Raw genomic sequence first — 17,561 nt, 5'->3', positions numbered from 1 at the left:
TTAATAGATTCCCTCACATCCAGTTTCACAGCCACTGATCTACTGGCTAGTTCCCTTAAGAGGGATTAAGATCAATGCAACACATGATGAACTCCAAAAGGTTTTATTTTCCTCAGTATGTAAACCTCTCACTTCTCTAAAGTGGTTCTTCTCAATAACATTGGGTAAAATATTTCATTTTCAAAGTCATGGCATAACTTCCACCTGTTTCATTACTTGGAGTTATTAATGTCACTCTAGACTGTAGAACCAACTGAATTTCATGGGGTATGAGGCAACATACTATAATCATTCTGCCTAGAAGCCCCATTGATGTTTAGGGTCAAGATTATAATTTGAATACAACTAGTTTATATTCATAGTGACTGGCAGCGTGCCTCACCAATAATACTTTTAATCCATAGATGTACAAAACTGGTTTCTGACAGATGCCCTCACATCCAGTTTCCACTGCTTTAGTGGAATGTTCCCCCAAGACAGATTGAGATCAAGTGCAACACATGGTGAGCTCCAAAAGGTTTTATTTTTTCAAAGTGTAAAACAGAATTGAGTTTTCCTTCTGTAGGGCGGTTCTTCTCGAGAACATTGGGTAAAAATTTAAAAAATATATCATCTTTAAAGTATGAATTAGTTCAACTAAGACAAAAAGTAGTGTAAGCCCAGGTTCAACAAAGTCTGAGTACAGTCAGAGATTAGTGTGGGGGGCAGCACTGAGGTGCTTGACCAGTAGAAAAGATGGTGTTAATTGTACATTTCCGTAACACTTTTTCCCCAAATAGCTTAGATTTGAATATAAAGTGTCATTTGAAATAATAAAAAAAAAACTTACAAGTTCATGTGAACTAGCTGGATAAACAGATTGGTATAGCATTCAGTAACATGAAACACATACATATCCGTTCATATATAACTGATAATTCACAGGCTTAAACCTAGCAAGATGGGGACAGAGATTTAAACACTTAAATAATTGAAAAAAAGATGCATTTTAACTTATTTGTGCATTTATCTTTGCAATGAATAAGCCTACCTATTTCCTAATATGCCATCTCTCTTGGACTAACTACTACTACATACTACATACAATATCCTTAAGACTGCAGTGAATGGTTTTAACTACAGCAGTTTAAAACTGTAACATTTACAACATAAACGTGAACAAGATTCTGTACACATGAGGAATAGTCTCGCTGCATTAAAAAAAGCCAGTGTTTCAACTTCACATCTGCACATGGAAAAAGAAAGCATGCAGTAAAATCCTGTGTAATTTGGTTCTGAATGATTGTTGCATCTTTTAAACCATATTTAGAAGTGAGGCACATGCTTCACCTACCATAGTTATTTATTAGCCATGCTGGCAACAGTCTATCGCTCAGCTACACAAACCTCTGGTTACATGACAAAAGCTCTTAGACACCTCCTCATTCACAGTTTCTTCGGCAGTCGTGGGTATCAGTAAGAAGTTTCTCTTCCCATTTGCTGCAGTAACGGCCTCTACTCGTCTGAGAAGGCTTTACACTAGATTTTGAAACATTGTTGTGAAGATCTGATTGCATTTAGCTACAAGAGCATTAGTGAGGTCAGGGTCACTGATTTTGATGGTACGTTCTGGATCAAAAATGCCACTCCTTTCTCATCCCAAAGGTATTAGATGCACTTCCATCACTCCAGAGAACGCAGTTGCTCCATGGCCGGATGCTGGGGGACATTATTCCCCTCTAGCCGACGCCTGGCATTAGGCATGTTGACCTTAGGCTCATGTAGCTGCTCCAGAGACTACAGAAGCTGTGTCTGCACAACTGTATCAGCAATAGGTGCACCTTACAGTAACTATATTCACTTACTTGAAGGGGTGCCTGGATATTTTTGGACAGACAGTGTATGTTAATTCCCTAAAAGGAAAGTGAACACAGAAAGCTTTTCACCTGTCTAACACTAGAGGGCAACACGCTCACGTCTAGAAAACCATTTCCCTTCCTGTACAGCCAAAGCAGCTTTTCACCACATGCTACACAAACTGCTTGGACATGCTTTTCAATTTCTTTGACAATTTAAAGTGATTTTCGAGCTTCTAGAATCATGTAGAACTTAAATTACAGTGAAAGTATGAGAAAAGTTCTATTGTAACTGCAAAAAATTTTAAGTTTTAATGCATGCTGCATGATTTACCATCCCGCTAGATATGAACGGCATGGTCCTGTGCTAATAGTGTAAAATGATTGATTAGTTACCTGAGAATGATTCATTAGTTATTGCTGTTCATTTTGAAACCATTTTTTTTAAACAAACCTTATTAACCATAAAGCATGGCACAAGAAGACAATGCTAACATTTTAGGGATAAATAAAATCTCTTAAAATAAAAGGAACAATAAGATAATATATATAATAGATAAAAAAGAAAATCTAAATGAATGTCATCAGTTTCATAGATAAAGAAGCACAGTTCTGGACTTGGTCTTCTAAATGTCTCTTCTCCAGCCCTGCAAATGGTTTTACATGCTTAGGTTTGCAGAGTAAAAGGAATGGCAACTTCAACAATTAATCACCCTTTCAGTGCTTTGTAATCACACCTCTGTGGGAGGTCTTATGGACTAGGCGAGGAGAAAGTCCTAAGGGCACTATGTAGATTAGGCCCTTTAATTTGGTCTGGACTGTTGATTGAGTGCTGTTAGTGGTTAGCTAGAGGAGGACATGACCAGGTCCAGCTCTTTAGAACCCTCCTGTGTGCTGGTGAGGCCGCAGCTCCCGGACAGCTCCGGAAAGTTGCTGCCACGGGTGGAGGGGACGGGGGATCCTGGAGACTGGTTCATTCCGGGCTTCTTTGGGGGTATGGGGGGCGGGTGGCTTCTAGAGATGATGGGTGAGCGGATGCCGGGCGACAGGGGGCCTGGGCCTTTCCCTGTGGGCGAAGAAGAAGAAGAAGAAGCTGCCAGGGTGCGGTAGTCCGTGCCGAAAGGTGAGCTGTTGGGAGGGGGCAGTTTACCTGCTGCTTGGCTGGTGAATCGTGACAGCACCTGGGGATAGGAGAGTAGGAGTGTTCAGAGACAGTAATATTTCTGTCTGTATTTGTACTTGTTTAACAGAATTAAAGATGTTGATTTGGATTCAAACCAGAAATGAGGTGGTTTCGCCACATTTCGTTTTTTGGGGGACTTTTCAACTATGCAAACTTGGGTTACATTGATGGGCTAATGACAGGCTTGCTGTCTGTCAAGAAATGTTGACTAGTGCATCATTGTCCTCTACTTTGAGCTCCGCCTTCAAAAAGTGTTGGATAGGTTTAGAAATTTCACAGTTTGTTTCCACCCTAATAAGTCTTGCCCAAAGTTTCTCATGTTTACAGCCAGATGTTCTTATTACAAGATCACATCTGGCCAATTTAGACTAGAAACGGTGTGTTCAGACAGTCCTCATCAACTTAACATTGGAAATAGTCACAGCATCAGATCATAACTACTAATGGTGGTTCATTGTGAACAATACATATAGATCAAGGCCAGCTCGGTCTACTGTATTCACGTAATATTAGTGGTATCAACTTGTAAAATCAGGTAACATGGAATTTTGTCAAGTTCACAAATTGAACACACCAAATAGTCAAGTCAAACCTATTCTTTGTGCCTCTCCTAATAATGCATTTGTGTTAGGAAAAGCTCTTACCTGTGTGACGGTGTTGCGGGCGATCTGCTTGGCTGTAGGGTTCTCAGGTGGAGGTGGAGGAGTAGTGGTGGGTGAAAGGTCACGAGGTGAGTGAGGCTGATGTTGCAGATGTTGCTCTTGCTCGGCCTGCTGCTGGAACTTGTGGCGGGCGGCATGGAAACGCTGGTTGACGCTGGCCTGGTAGGACGAGGGGTAGGTGGGGCTGCAGGAGCCCAGTGAGGCCAGCCGCTTGGCCAGCACAGGCGAGGAGCAGGGTGAGGAGGAGAGAGAGGAACAGGCTGTCCCACTGGGGGACAGAGACTGCTGTGCCTGGACAGGGGAGCTCAGCGTCCCTCCTCCGTTCTCCAGCCCTCCATTTTCTGCACTCTTCTCCTCCACTGAAGAGTCACTCTCTTTACGCAGTAGGTAGCCATTGAACCTTGGCCGCTGAGACTGTTCAACAACGGCCGCTTTTCCATCGGTTTCGGTCTGGCAGGCCGCAGAGGCCAAAGTTGCTTTAGCTGGGGTTTCCTTCACCTTCTTCACCTCCTCCTCTTTTGCTCTCCATTCTTTCTCCTTCTCCTTCATCTCCTGCAGCTCCTGCTTCAAGCTCTCAATCAGCTCTTGCAGTTCTTTGCTTCGCTTCTCCTCTTTACGCAGCTTCTGCCTCAGCTGCTCCTGCTCTGTGTCGAACTCGGCCAGCCGCCTTTCAGCACGGGCCTCCGTCTGCAGGGCGCGAGCCCGTTCTGCCTCCAGCTCCCCCCGCAGGGCCTGAGCGGCCCTGCGCTCCTCCTCTAGCTGCTCGCACAGCTGGGCCACACGCTGGCTCTCCTCCTGGGCGCGGGCACTGGCCCGCTGGCATTCTTTAGCCAGAGCGGACGAGAGCTGCTGCTGCTGGGCCAGGTCCTCCTGTGCCTGACCAGATGCAGTCTGCTGCTCGCGCTCCAGACGCTCCGCCCGTGCCCGCTCAAACTCCAGCTGCACACAGATGAGGAGAGAACATAAGGAGACCAGAGAAACATGAAAAACAGAGTCTTAGACATGCTGAGCAGATAATGTCCCTTCCACTGAGTGTAACCGGTGACAATGTCTGACCTCACAATGATTCAAGGTGATTGTTTAGAAAACAGTTCAATGCATGAAAACATCTCAAATGTCAGCATGATTTGAATGTGTTTTGAATATGTGGAATATAGACCATAAACAACAATACAGCAGCCTGTTTATGTTTGAAATAGCAGATTTGTGGGCTGTTTAAAAATAAATACAGGTATGATAAATGGCGTTAGCCAGTGGGGGACATTTGAAGTTCTGAAGTTCACAACTGGAGCTTAAAATCTTCAGGCATTATACACCGATCAGGCATAACATTATGCACCTCCTTGTTTCAAAGCTCACTGTCGATTTTATCAGCTCCACTTACTCTATAGGTGCACTTTGTAGTTCTACAGTTACAGACTGTAGTCCATCTGTTTCTCTGCGTACTTTGTTAGCCCCCCTTTACCCTGTTCTTCTGTGGTCAGGACCCCCATGGACCCTCACAGAGCAGGTACTATTTGGGTGGTGGATCATTCTCAGCACTGCAGTAACACTGACGTGGTGGTAGTGTGTTAGTGTATGTTGTGCTGGTACGAGTGGATCAGACACAGCAGAGCTGCTGGAGTTTTTGGACTACAGTCTGTAATTGTAGAACTACAAAGTGCACCTATATAGTAAGTGGAGCTGATAAAATGGACAATGAGCTGATCATAGTGGATTATAATTTAATATAACATTCTAAATGCAGTTGAATTGCCACCTTCAGACTCCTGCCATTATTGCACTCCTACTAAATGTGTAACACAAAAGTAGTGGACTACTGTTTTGCAGCTGCAACGGGAAATAATAGTAATACGTGCATGTCTTGATCCTGGATTTTGTAGAGTGAATACTGTGAAACCTTCCAAAAAATTAGGACTGGGGTAGAGATATGGCTCAGAACAAAATTTAGGCTTATATATAAGCCTAGCTGAGTATATATATATTATAGCTGAGTATAGCATGTAGCTGTGAGGGTTTAAATCCCTTATAATGCTACACTATGCTGTATTTAGCTCATAGAACCAGTCTTATGTTGCTATAGTTCATCTACTCTCTTTACGGTAAGGGTGTCTAGGTCCAGTCCAAGAAGGTTTTAGCCCAGCACAGTTCGGTGATTTCTGTGCTCAAACATGCCTGATTCAACTCAGCAGTTAGATGCCAAGTGTAGTGGGTGTGTTTGAACAGGGAAATCTCCAAACTGTGCTAGACACCAGAGCTTCCAGGATCAGAATGAAATACCCCTCCTTAAGAGTGCTAATGTGTTTATACAGCAGTAGTTTATCTGGTGTTTTTGGTAGAACAGGAAGGGGTTTTCCTGTGCTTTCTAGAGTAGTGTATCCTACTGGTCCTGGAGTTCCCCATGTGCAATGCAGGATGACTGCAGGAGCAGGACTGGGATACACACCTTGAAATCACATGAATGCATTGTGACATCCCTGATTAGGCGCATTCACAGGGCTTTTTGTTTATTGCGGGTGCTGGGGTCAAAAAAATGAATGCCAGTGTATAATTCATATATATATATATATATATATATTTTTTTTTTACTGCTGTCTCTGTCTGTGCTGCCGGTCACAGCACACCTATGGATTCCAAACTCAATGCAAAAAATAGCAGTGCAAAAAGAAAAGCAGTGCAAAAAAATACTGGGTCAGGTCCCTGGAGAAAACAACCCTGACCAATCGAATGGTTTTCTCAAATTCTAAGTGTCTGGCTCCAGATTTAGTAAACATGGCTAATGTACTGGAAATACAGTTGAGGTACTAACTGTAAATTCATTTGTTAGTTGTCTGATATTTTTTAATGTTATTTTGTTTGGTTTTAGCAGTCTGGTTTATTACTTAATTCTGTATTTTGATTTTTTGGTTCTTATGATCTCTCAACTCTGTGGTTTCGGCAGATGTCCTTTATCTATTCTTGAGATTTTTATATGTAGCTGCTGAATGTCTTTGAACAGGCTGGTTGTGATGGGGTTAATTCGGTCTTGTGCTGGATATCTCTAGGTCGATGTCCATGACGCCGATAATGTGCACCGTCCAGCTGTTTTGTCATATGTTTTTTTGTCATACTGACTTCGGAGTTTTAATTTTATATGCAAGGCGCCTCATGGACTTGGCTTGTAGCTTACAGTCTCTTAAGTATAGAAGGCTGAATATTATCTACATAGGGGAGCTATTAGCACTCATGTGGTGTGCTAATAGCTCACTTGTGTGCCTTATTGGAACCCAGTACGTAAAATTCAGACTCTACCTGAGCTTGACACATATTTGGGAAATCATGTCCGAACCCAACTTGGACAGTTGGGTCCCATCAGGATCGGACAAATATTTCGCATTCTAGTTGTGATATACTGTATGTATGCTGCGGCTCGTGCCTGAGCCAGGCAGGAAGGCAGGAAAAAGGTCTTACATAATACTGCATGTTCTGTCTTCTGACCTTATCACCCTTTCCTTTACCCATACAACCCACACTCACAGCAGTAGCAGCCTACAAAACAATGAGCTCTTTTCCTCTGCAGGCTTCCTATAGAACAATTACAGAGCGACAGACGCAGGACCCCCTGCCAGACACACACACACACACACACACAGTCCAGACGCCCCATTGTGTTACACAATGCTGCTCTTTAAAGGCTAGGCCACATTTAGCCCCAGTCTCAGACAGAAGCCTAAAGCAGGGTGTCCAGATCACAGCTGATACGCTTACTGCAGAGTGGAGCTAGAGGCAGATAGATGTATTTACAGAGTAGAAGGGCGACTCCCTAGAAGTCTAAGTTGTTGATCATAACAAAAGGCAAATCTCCAGTATGTACAGACAAATGGATAAGCAAATAGATACACTCAGATAACCTGGGGGAAGAAACAAACCAGTGAACAAGAACGAGGAACAAACACAACATGCTTCCCATAATAAATTCAAATACAGGACTATATAGTCTATAATGAAACAAAATACAGGTGTGAATCATTGGGTAGGTTTCAGGGCAGAGTTTGGGTGAAATTAGGGTGGAGCCAAGATACTGATTGCATTACAACTGCTGTCCTCTGCCACTAGGAGGCAGGTTTTGGCTAGTCGAGTGCTCCCAGATAGCCACAGAGGCCAAAAAATGTTTCTTCATAGTCTTGCAGGGCCAGGCGTGATATCGTAGGGAAAAACAGTGCTGTTAAACCAGTTTATCCTTTAGCTCTTGAAGACATCAGTGGACTGGTGATAACAGTTAACAGCGGGTTACCAGTGGCTGTATGTGGCCTGTGCCATTCACAGTTACGATACAGCCAGAATAAATGTGATATGGAAAGAGTTGGAATTGGACTTGGAATTAAGTTAAACAGCCTAGAGGAATTTCTATGTCTGGACTTTCTTACAAAATTACCTTCAATTCTTTCCAAGCAACATGTCAGACTATCTTTTTTTGTTCTATTTTAATAATTACTTATCTCTTGATTGATTTTCTCAGTGTGGTTGGTCAGTGATGGGAAATTTACAGCTTATGATGATGTCATTGGCTCTATTTTGGTGCTGGAAAAGTCCCCATGAAGCAATAGTGGTGGGATCCACCACAAATCCCAAGACGCACTAATGCTAATGACTCTATCTGGGTAGTACACATATCTATAGCTGTGTTCCAAAAGCTAGGTTGCAGCCAAGGATGATAGGTCCTTGGTAGCACTGTCTTATTAGGTCTCCTTGTTTTTATTACATAATGCAAAACGGAATGGTCTATCAAGACTGCGTAGGTTACGTCACCTGAAAGAAGGTGCAAACTTTGATGGAGAAAATGCTGCTGTTGGGAATGATAGTAAACTAGCAAGCAAAAGTGGTGTGAATGACATAGTATGGCAGATCCTTAATTTTTTTGTAAATGCTATCCTGCAAGCAAAAACTGTTCAACTCACTGAAGTGGCACGGTGTATATTTTACTGGTCATTTTACTGGCCTTTCTATACAATGTGTAGTACAATCTGCGCTGAACTTTTACCGCACTGGCTATCCAATGAGCTGAGTATAGCTGGCCCTGCTTACAGATTGATTTTTGATAATCCATCATTATACATTTTACAAAAAATTCTGCATAAATTAATCTAATTTCAACATGTATAAGCTTTCAGAACACAGCATTAGATGCAGTAGTTTCATCTTCATTCTTTGGGTTAGGATTATGGGCATCAGACGACTGAGAAAGATACTCCAGCAGCATCCTTAAATCTTGTCAGAATGTACGCTGCATTTCTCAGCTGTATTCGAAGGACTACAGCCCAGTTAAAGATGCAGCAAGTAGCATTTTCATATTTTGCTTGTAGGTTGGATATTTCAGACTGGCTGTTAGTCATGTGGCTGGACACATGACAGTGGAACAGGAATGTTATGAATATGCAGCTCTCAGGTCCAATGGTCCTGTTTACAGTGTCTCACAGCTTGGCGGGTTTATGACACACTGTGTACAGGTGTGTGTGTGTTTGTTTGTGTTTTGGTGGTGTTGCTAAGTTACCTGCTGCAGTAGTCTCTCTCTTTCCTTCTCCAGCATGTATGTGACATCATCACCCTCCGCTGTATCTTGGGCATGGCGCCGTTTCTCTTCCTCCAGATCAGCAATGACCTTAAAACACACACACACATATACATATCAGCCACATATCAGTCATAAATATAGATGTGTGTCATTATAACTGCTAAATGCTTTCTTCCGGTTATTGATCTCAGCCATAATAGCAATGTATACAATACTGTGTAAAAGTCAGAAATCATCCTTCGTTTGTTTAATATCCAGTCATAAGGGCTATTAAGTATTAAGTTTAAAGTCATTTTCACCACCAGGATTAAATTTTTCAGTATTAAGTGTGTCCATACTTTGCCTTTATTACAGCTTCCATTCTTTTTAGGAGACCACTGAGATCACTGACTTTTGCACAGTACTGTATCTTAAACAAATAATGCAGTCCCACCCAAGGAAGTGTGTGTGTACCGGAAGGGGGTGTCTCCATAGAAATAGAATGCCAATTCTACGGGTGTGCACAGAGGTGTGTGTGTGTGTGCACACCTGTTAAACTTCATGGTCGTTCATCACCATTGCTATTGCACACGCACACACGCACACACGCACACACACACACACACACACACACACTGCTGTTAGGACTGAGGTCATATTGAAGCCATGTTGTGCTCTTTGATGATCCATTCAGGCTTATCGAGTTTCAACTGAAGCTTATAAATCAAAGACACTTCAACACAAGAACTTCAACACTACTCACCTCAGAGAGAGAGAGCAAGAGAGAGAGAGAGAAAGAGAGGGAGAAAGAATAGGACTCAAAAAAGGAAGGATGAGAAAATGGGGACAGAAGACAGTGATGGACAGAATAAATGAACAGGGAGGAACCTCTTGTAGCCCAAGGTCAGTGCAACAACAGCTCCATTGTGTGGGACTGAACCTTTAGAACAAAACACTGTACACTGGGACAATACGTGTGGATTTACTCTCTATCTCTCCTCTCTCTCTCTCTTTGTCATTCACTCTCTCTCTCTCTCTCTCACACACACACACACACACACACACACACACACACGCACACGCTGTCTCTCAGTCCCACTCACTCGCTTCACCCCAGGAGCTGCATTATTCCTTTTTGGTTCACAGGACTCATCAGGGTGGGGAGGGTTACGGCTTAAACACACATACACAGAGACACACACTCTCCTAGGAAATCAAAGAGTTTAGAAATAATTGCTCTTTGTGTAGTAATGAATGAACAGGACATTCAGACATTACTTTGTTTGATCTGAATGAATCTTTCCTGCCTAGAATGTCGCTTCTCTGTTCTCATGAGTTTTTTTGGCTTCATTCTTTAGGAAAGCAAGATATATTTTGGGCCTCTGCACCATCATTTATTATAATTTGTTATTATTGTAACTTGTATAACTGAGCTATAAAAGCATGGGAAATAAATATTTTACTTATTTATTTATTTATGAATTAATTATGAAAGGGCACATATCATGGAAAGCTGAATTTTCATCATTTTTTAAATGAAAGAGTTTAATGTAGTATGTAAGCATTAAATTGTATCATTCCACAGTTCTTGCAGTCCATAACATGGAAACTGAAATGCAAAAACAGTCCATTTTGTGTTCATTGTTTTTGTGATATCACAGAAACCAACACATTTACATATATCTGCCTATTCAACTTACAGCTAATTCATGATAGCGACAAATGACGGCCAATTCTGGCTCTTTCGGTACATTAACGCACAAAAACATCATTAGTTGACCTCAGGAAAACAGATTATATAGATTTTCTTCTGAAAAACAAATCATATAAGTAGGGCTCCCACAGCAGCCTGGGAAATTGGAATATTTATTCCCACTTCGACAATGCAATACAGTGGCCAGGGATTTGGCTACAGCCTGTTCAAGGGGCGTGATTATCTGTAAGCTCTGCCTCTTGTAGTCTGAAACTGAACCTTTTAACTCCTGTTTACATCAGCAGGAGTTAAAGTTTTTCCAAAGAAAAAGCTATTTCTGGATATACACACAACTAATAGATTAAAGGCTATTAAACACAATATCAAACACAACGTCTGCTAGATGATGACATTGCTCAGGCGGTGCATGTTGTAAAAATACCGTGAGAGCAGTTTTCATCTGATTTGTGTACACACACACACACACACACACACACACACACATTCCGTATCGCTTACCCGTCTGTGTCTGCTCTCAGCAGCTGCCAGCTGTGCCATCATTTTCTCCTGCATGCGCTTGCAGTGGGTCATCACCAGCTTCAGCACGGCCAGTGGGTTTGGACTGACGTGGGCTCTGACACTGTGACTGTGATCCTGAGGCTGACCCTGCTCTCGACCCTGCAGCACCTCGCTGTCCCTCTGCAGGGCCAGGAAGGGGTCACTGAGGTCATACTGCCCATAGCGCTCCTGCACAAACGCATCTCGGTGTTGCGCCTGGAACAGAGGTCAGAAGGTCACAGGTGAGACCACAGGTAAGGTGTGTTGATAGAGTGCTGTTCAGTGCTGATCACTGATGTTGACAATAGATTTGTGAATGAGAAGTATTGGGGTATAGGAAGCCGGTCATAGATTGGCCCTTTATTATTAAAGTCACATTTATCACCAGAAATATGGTGTCATTTTATCAGAGATGACCATTACCACTTTTTCTTTTCTAGTATCGGTATTAAAACCTTGAATATCGTCTGATACCAATACCGATCCGATATTTTTCCTTTCAAAAACTATGAAGCTTAGTTAGATCACTTAAGATCTAAAAGTAAGCTGTCATACTTAAATTACTCAAACACTCTATTACCCCTCAGAAAAAATACAGATCACACAGTTTGAATGTGTGCTGCTTCAGGCTTGATTTGTTACAAGACTGTATTGGATTCATTATTTTTTTCCCTTCGATATCCGATCCAGCATTTTCTTTTGACATATCACCCCAGTACCAATCAATACCATCTCTCAATTTTATATTAATTATTTCTCACTCACTGAAACAAGAAGAGTCAAAAGCATGGATAGGAGATATTTTATTATATTTTTAGATATGTTATTACGATTTAAATTTGATGCCAAGTTATTGTTGTCTTGTTTTATGTTTTTGTCACTTTTTTACATTGAAGCAAATAAAAAAAGAACTCAAAACTGCTGAGACAGAATGTGAACTGAATATTAATGTAATTCATTGCACTACTCACTATGTAATTAAATATGTAACTGTGTCATTGACTTTAAGTAATATAGCAAAATGACAGTAAAAGTTCTAGACTTCTAAGACTGAAGACACTTGTTCAGAACTTGTTTTGAGCAGTAAATATCAGTCAGTCAGTCAGTGTGTACGTGTGTATGTGTGTGTGTGTGTGTGTGTGTGTGTGTATAGGCTGAGGTCTGAAGAGTGTGTTGCTGGGTGATAGAATAGCAAAAGAAAAAGGAAGCTGTCTATGTTAACTAATTGATGAATTTATATGAATAATTGCATTGATGAAGGAGGTGGTTAGTACATGAATGGCATCATGTGTAGTGTATTTTCTGAATTGGCCTGTGGAGTTTTTTTGTCGTCTCACTTTCTGCCGTTTTTCCGACTGTGCAAAAGAGCAGTGTTTGGCTTCATTCTGCCCTGGAACCATTTCAAGTTGGAACCGGCACTGCTGTGTCAGTGATGTCACTGCCTGCTGCAGGCAAAAAGCTGCCACTGCTGACAGGTCAGTGGCGTCTCTCCGTATATCAGGCCTGTCAGAGTGAGAGTGCTGACCTTAGTCACATTTAGAGGGATTTGAAAACACTCTTAGACTGAAAATGTTAAAGAATTGATGGATTCAATGGATTCAAATGTGTACATAATAGCCACCTGAATAAATACAGCTGTGTGCAGCAGTTCGGGCATCACATTTCTTGTTGAAATAAAGTACAAAAATAAGTACACTTAATTATGGCATCCATCTGCAAATCCCAGTACACAAATTCTATTTATTTATTAACTGTGCATTAAAATGTACAGAAGTGTGTTCTCTGTAGGATGTGTACTTATTTTCACTTTGAAAATCAACAAAATATTTAATTTGACCAAAGGCCACCAAATCTTTGCACTATTTTCTTTCGGTTTACTCACTTTTGACTGTACTTCTGTTGATGTAGTCTCATATATTTTATTCATACACATTTGAATCATTTTATGCGTCACTTTTTCAGTGTGTTTCCAGGGTCTCTCTCCCTCTTTGTGATTACATGCCGCACACACACATGCAAACAAACAAACCTGACATGGTTGCGCTTATGCAATTACAGCTCTTTGTTCATATGGCTTTTCCACCTGCAGAAGCTTTGTGTACAAAGTATAGAATGTCTAATTCATTGGTTCTGAGTTCTGGTCCTGTGGTATATGGTTTTTCTTGCTCTAACATACCTAATTCAACTAATCAGCTCTTTAATTAATTAGTGCCAAAGCTATTTCTGCCTTTCTCCTCTTCATGTGTAATCATGGCTTCTCAGTGATGTTGTCATATTTACTACATAAGTTATGATGTAATAACAAAGTTATTATTATATTATTATATCATTCTGAGCAAGCAAATATAAATATGTGCTGTACAAACCCTTCATTTATTTAATTTGTAGTCAAAATACCCTTAAAGTACAAGTTATTCATTTTTAGTGTCAAAAAAATGAAAACATATTTAACTGAAATTTTAACTGAAAACTGCACAGAAGCATCAGCAACTAAATATAATATCAGATTTAGTGTGTCAACTCTTTGCCTTTATCACAGCTTGAATTCTTTTCAGGACAGTTCCTTTCTGATTTTGCAGAAATCTCCGAAGATATTGTTCCACACATCCAAAGTTCAGTCTTAGAAGTTGGTTGCTTTTTCTTCTTCTCACAATCCAAGTAATCCCAAATACATTCAATAATGTTGAGGTCTCTGGACTCTTGGGTGGTCAGACTATTGTTCTGAGAACACCAGCAGCTTCTTTGTTTGATTTGGAAGTTTTGTTTTCCTTTTTGGTTTATTTCCTTTTCTTAGTCATGTCTTCTGCAAATCCTTTCAGACCCATAGCGTTGAGTTGTCTTCTCACAGTGGAAGGATGGACTAAAACAGATCTAAAACAAGAGTGGAGCTTGATTTTCTCCTCTCTGTCAAAGATGAAGGCTTTAAGTACTGTTTATCTGAAGGTGACAGATCTGGTGGTCTACCAGGTCTTGCACGGTTGCTAGGACTCCTATTTTCTCTGTATCTTTTAATCATTTATAACTCCAATTTTGGAGTGTTTTTCACTTATTTTCCTTTGACCTTCTCTTTCTTTCTGCAAGTGGATTATCTCATATCTAATCTCCTCAGAAACATCTCATGAAAGATGAATAACTTTTACTTAATGGTCATTTTGACTGGAAATAAAAAAATATGTAAAGTTGGTCTCTAACTTTTGAACAGTACAGTACACTTCACTCACATTTTATCATCATTCCTATTGAACAGATCGATAATAAGCACTTAGATTTGAGTTTTGTTCTGAATCACTGATGCAAGTAAATGTAAGTACGCATATGAGTGTGTGGTGGTGTTTACCACCAGCGGAATGGGAAGAATGCTTTAATGTTTGATAGGGAGATGCTTTAGTTGGACCTCAGTCTACATCCAAAGACTCACTCCCTACTCCTCCTCACTCTGTTCTGTCCCTACAGACAGAGATGTGTAGAGTAGCCTAAATCCATATTAGTATTGTTACTTCAGTGAAATAATGACTGGAGCAGAAGTAAAAGTAGCCAAGCAAAAACAACTGGAGTAAAAGTAATACAGTATCAGGTCAAAAAACACCTGAAGTAGTTCCCTATAGAACTGCAACTTCTTAGTATATCCAGCATCTATAAGCATAGGAACTGCAGGCTCTTCTCTTTTTGGTGTAAAATAAACTGCTAAAGCTCTAAAATGAGAGATGTGTGCAACACCAAAACAATCCGGGATCTGACCAAGAGGACAGAATAAAAATAAACTCAAAAGAGGATTAGTAGCTCAAAGTGATATTTATCTGTTTCTTACACATTTTAAAAAGGCCACTGCCTTTTGCACTGTTTGAACAATTCATAATGAATGGGCCAATAGAAATGCTCCAGAATTACTGAGCATACATTAACGTTTATGAAAGTTAGCATTTTGGTGAGGTTTTATCATTGGAAGTATTATCGTTGGGAAATACCAGTGGCAAACCATGACTATTACAGCTAGACATTCAGTTTGGGCCATAAATCTGAGAAAAAAACTCATTTCCACATATTTAACACTGTATGCAACAGTTTTACTGTGACTCTGTGACTCTAATGACTAATTGATTAGGCTGCTGCTCATATTCATAGTCAGTGATGTTTCTAGGACTTCCATAAGGCCTTTGTATCCTAAATATTATATAAATAAATATATCATCAAGCTGATAGTTAACTGATTGTGTAAGGCCTTCAGTCCAGCTCCTGGAGGAGCACACTTGGCCATATCTACCAAGATACTATGGGGAAAAAAAGTCCTGATTAGACAACTTTCCATTTCAAAGTTTTAACCATTTTAGTTTCCAATCAAAACTTGGAATTCCATCAGTTTTTCAACATTTCTGCAAATTTCGATGGTCAATGGTTCAAAAAGTAAATAAAGTCATTTGGAGAGATTTGATGTGAAATGCTTAGTTCTAGAGAATTTATGGTAGTGGGTTTTTATATGTAAAGCTGAGTATGGTACAATAGTGGTAAATCTGAGAAAAATAAGTTTTCTCTTTTGCCTTAAAATGGTCTGCCTGAACCTCTATGCCATAAATGAATTTTAAAAATTATGTTTTATGCCAAAAGCTCAGGTCAAAACTATCATAAAACAGTGTCTCAGACATCCGGCAGCATATTAAAAACCATTTCATGTATTAACTTTATGTGAAGTAGTTTTAAAATGCATTAAATGCTTTGGGCGTCCGGTTCACATCACCACCACTGTGAACAATTATGACTCGGTAATTTTCTCTAGAACAAAACATTTCACATGAAACTATTCTGAATGACCCTGTTTAACAATGTAATTATGCAGAAGTATGCAGATCTGTGAAATTCAGCTTTTACAATAAAAATGTAAATAAGTAGTTTACATACAACATGCTGATTCTGTGAAATGAAAATGAACTAAACATTATATGCATGTACTTTTTGGTTCCCAGAAATCATTAGGCCTTATTTAAAATCCTAGAAGGACCTGAGGGTTTCACTCTATAAGACACAAATGCAGATTAGATACAGAATACTATACATCTCTGCTTACAGACCGTGAGGTAACGTGTGTCAGCATCAGCACGTGAACTTAATCACACTGTGCGTGTGAGTAGGGTCAGACTTTGAAGTGAAGCAGCTCTGCATGAGGCAGGAACTCAGCAGGCAAGAGAGAGAGAGAGAGAGAGAGAGAGAGAGAGAGAGATGACAGAAAGAGAAGAGGACGGAGAGTGGACAGGATGAAAGAAAGATAGAATGAAAGACAGAGAGGAAGAAGGAGGGACAGGACAGCCTTCCATGTCCCCTGCCAAGATCAACACGCATCTCCACACTCGTTTAACCCAAACCAGGTGCTGAGACAGACACTCTATATCTGTACCTCCACACACACTCATACACAAATCAGCATGATGCAGCCTGGCCTCTATCAGGTCCTGTTACCCAAATAATAACTCCCCCTACCCCCAAATTACACGCACACACTAGCTACCACCCTGCCCCCAAACCCACACAGGCAGGTGTTAAACCTTCCCTGGGGGAGAGAGGGTCACTGACACAGAAGGGAGCACAAAAGGAGCAGCTGGTGAGGGCTGGAGTGTGTGTGTGTGTGTGTGTGGACTGGGGACATTGTGACTAATTTGGGAGGGCAAAATGGGGAGTCCATAGTGAATGAATTGGCAGATGGGAGACACAGGAGAGATGAGGAACAGACACACAGGCACACTCATAAGGTCTTTATGGTCATGTGGTAGGGTGGGGGTGAATATATTTTGTCAGGGTTAAAAAATGTTCAAATAGGAGTTAACAGAAATTGTTCTTTATTCTCTAGAGCAGGTGTTCCCAAACTTCTGCAACTCCAACCCACAAAAGCTTTCACAGGCCACAAGAAGACTGTATCAACCCTATCGTTTAAAATGCAAACAAATACAACACAATAAACAATGTAGCCTATTAAATGTCACTTGACTGTATAACCACGCAACATAAACACCAAAAAAATAAATAAATAAATAAAATCTGAAGATTTTCTGTTTGTAGCTGTTTATCCATGATGGATTAATTCATACGATCAAAAAGAGAATTGTTTTGCACT

At 40.7% G+C, this 17,561-nt stretch overlaps 1 protein-coding gene across 1 annotated transcript in view; it reads right to left on the bottom strand.

Annotated features, from left to right (window-relative positions):
• Nucleotides 1-501: 501 nt before the first annotated feature.
• The window catches only part of cttnbp2nlb (CTTNBP2 N-terminal like b), a 50,510-nt gene continuing 33,450 nt past the window's right edge, over nt 502-17,561 (bottom strand). Inside the window, exons 3-6 of the mRNA XM_036579143.1 lie at nt 11,423-11,677; nt 9,211-9,318; nt 3,663-4,619; nt 502-3,016 (exon numbers count right to left, since the gene is read on the bottom strand). Of these exons, the coding sequence (XP_036435036.1) occupies nt 2,678-3,016; nt 3,663-4,619; nt 9,211-9,318; nt 11,423-11,677 (1,659 nt within the window). The 3' untranslated portion in view covers nt 502-2,677. The remainder of the gene's footprint in view (nt 3,017-3,662; nt 4,620-9,210; nt 9,319-11,422; nt 11,678-17,561) is intronic.

Source organism: Colossoma macropomum, unplaced genomic scaffold, assembly GCF_904425465.1.
Source record: "Colossoma macropomum unplaced genomic scaffold, Colossoma_macropomum, whole genome shotgun sequence".
NCBI lineage: Eukaryota > Metazoa > Chordata > Actinopteri > Characiformes > Serrasalmidae > Colossoma > Colossoma macropomum.
Note: the sequence above shows the minus strand (reverse complement) of the source record. Positions and strands in the feature narration are given on the sequence as shown.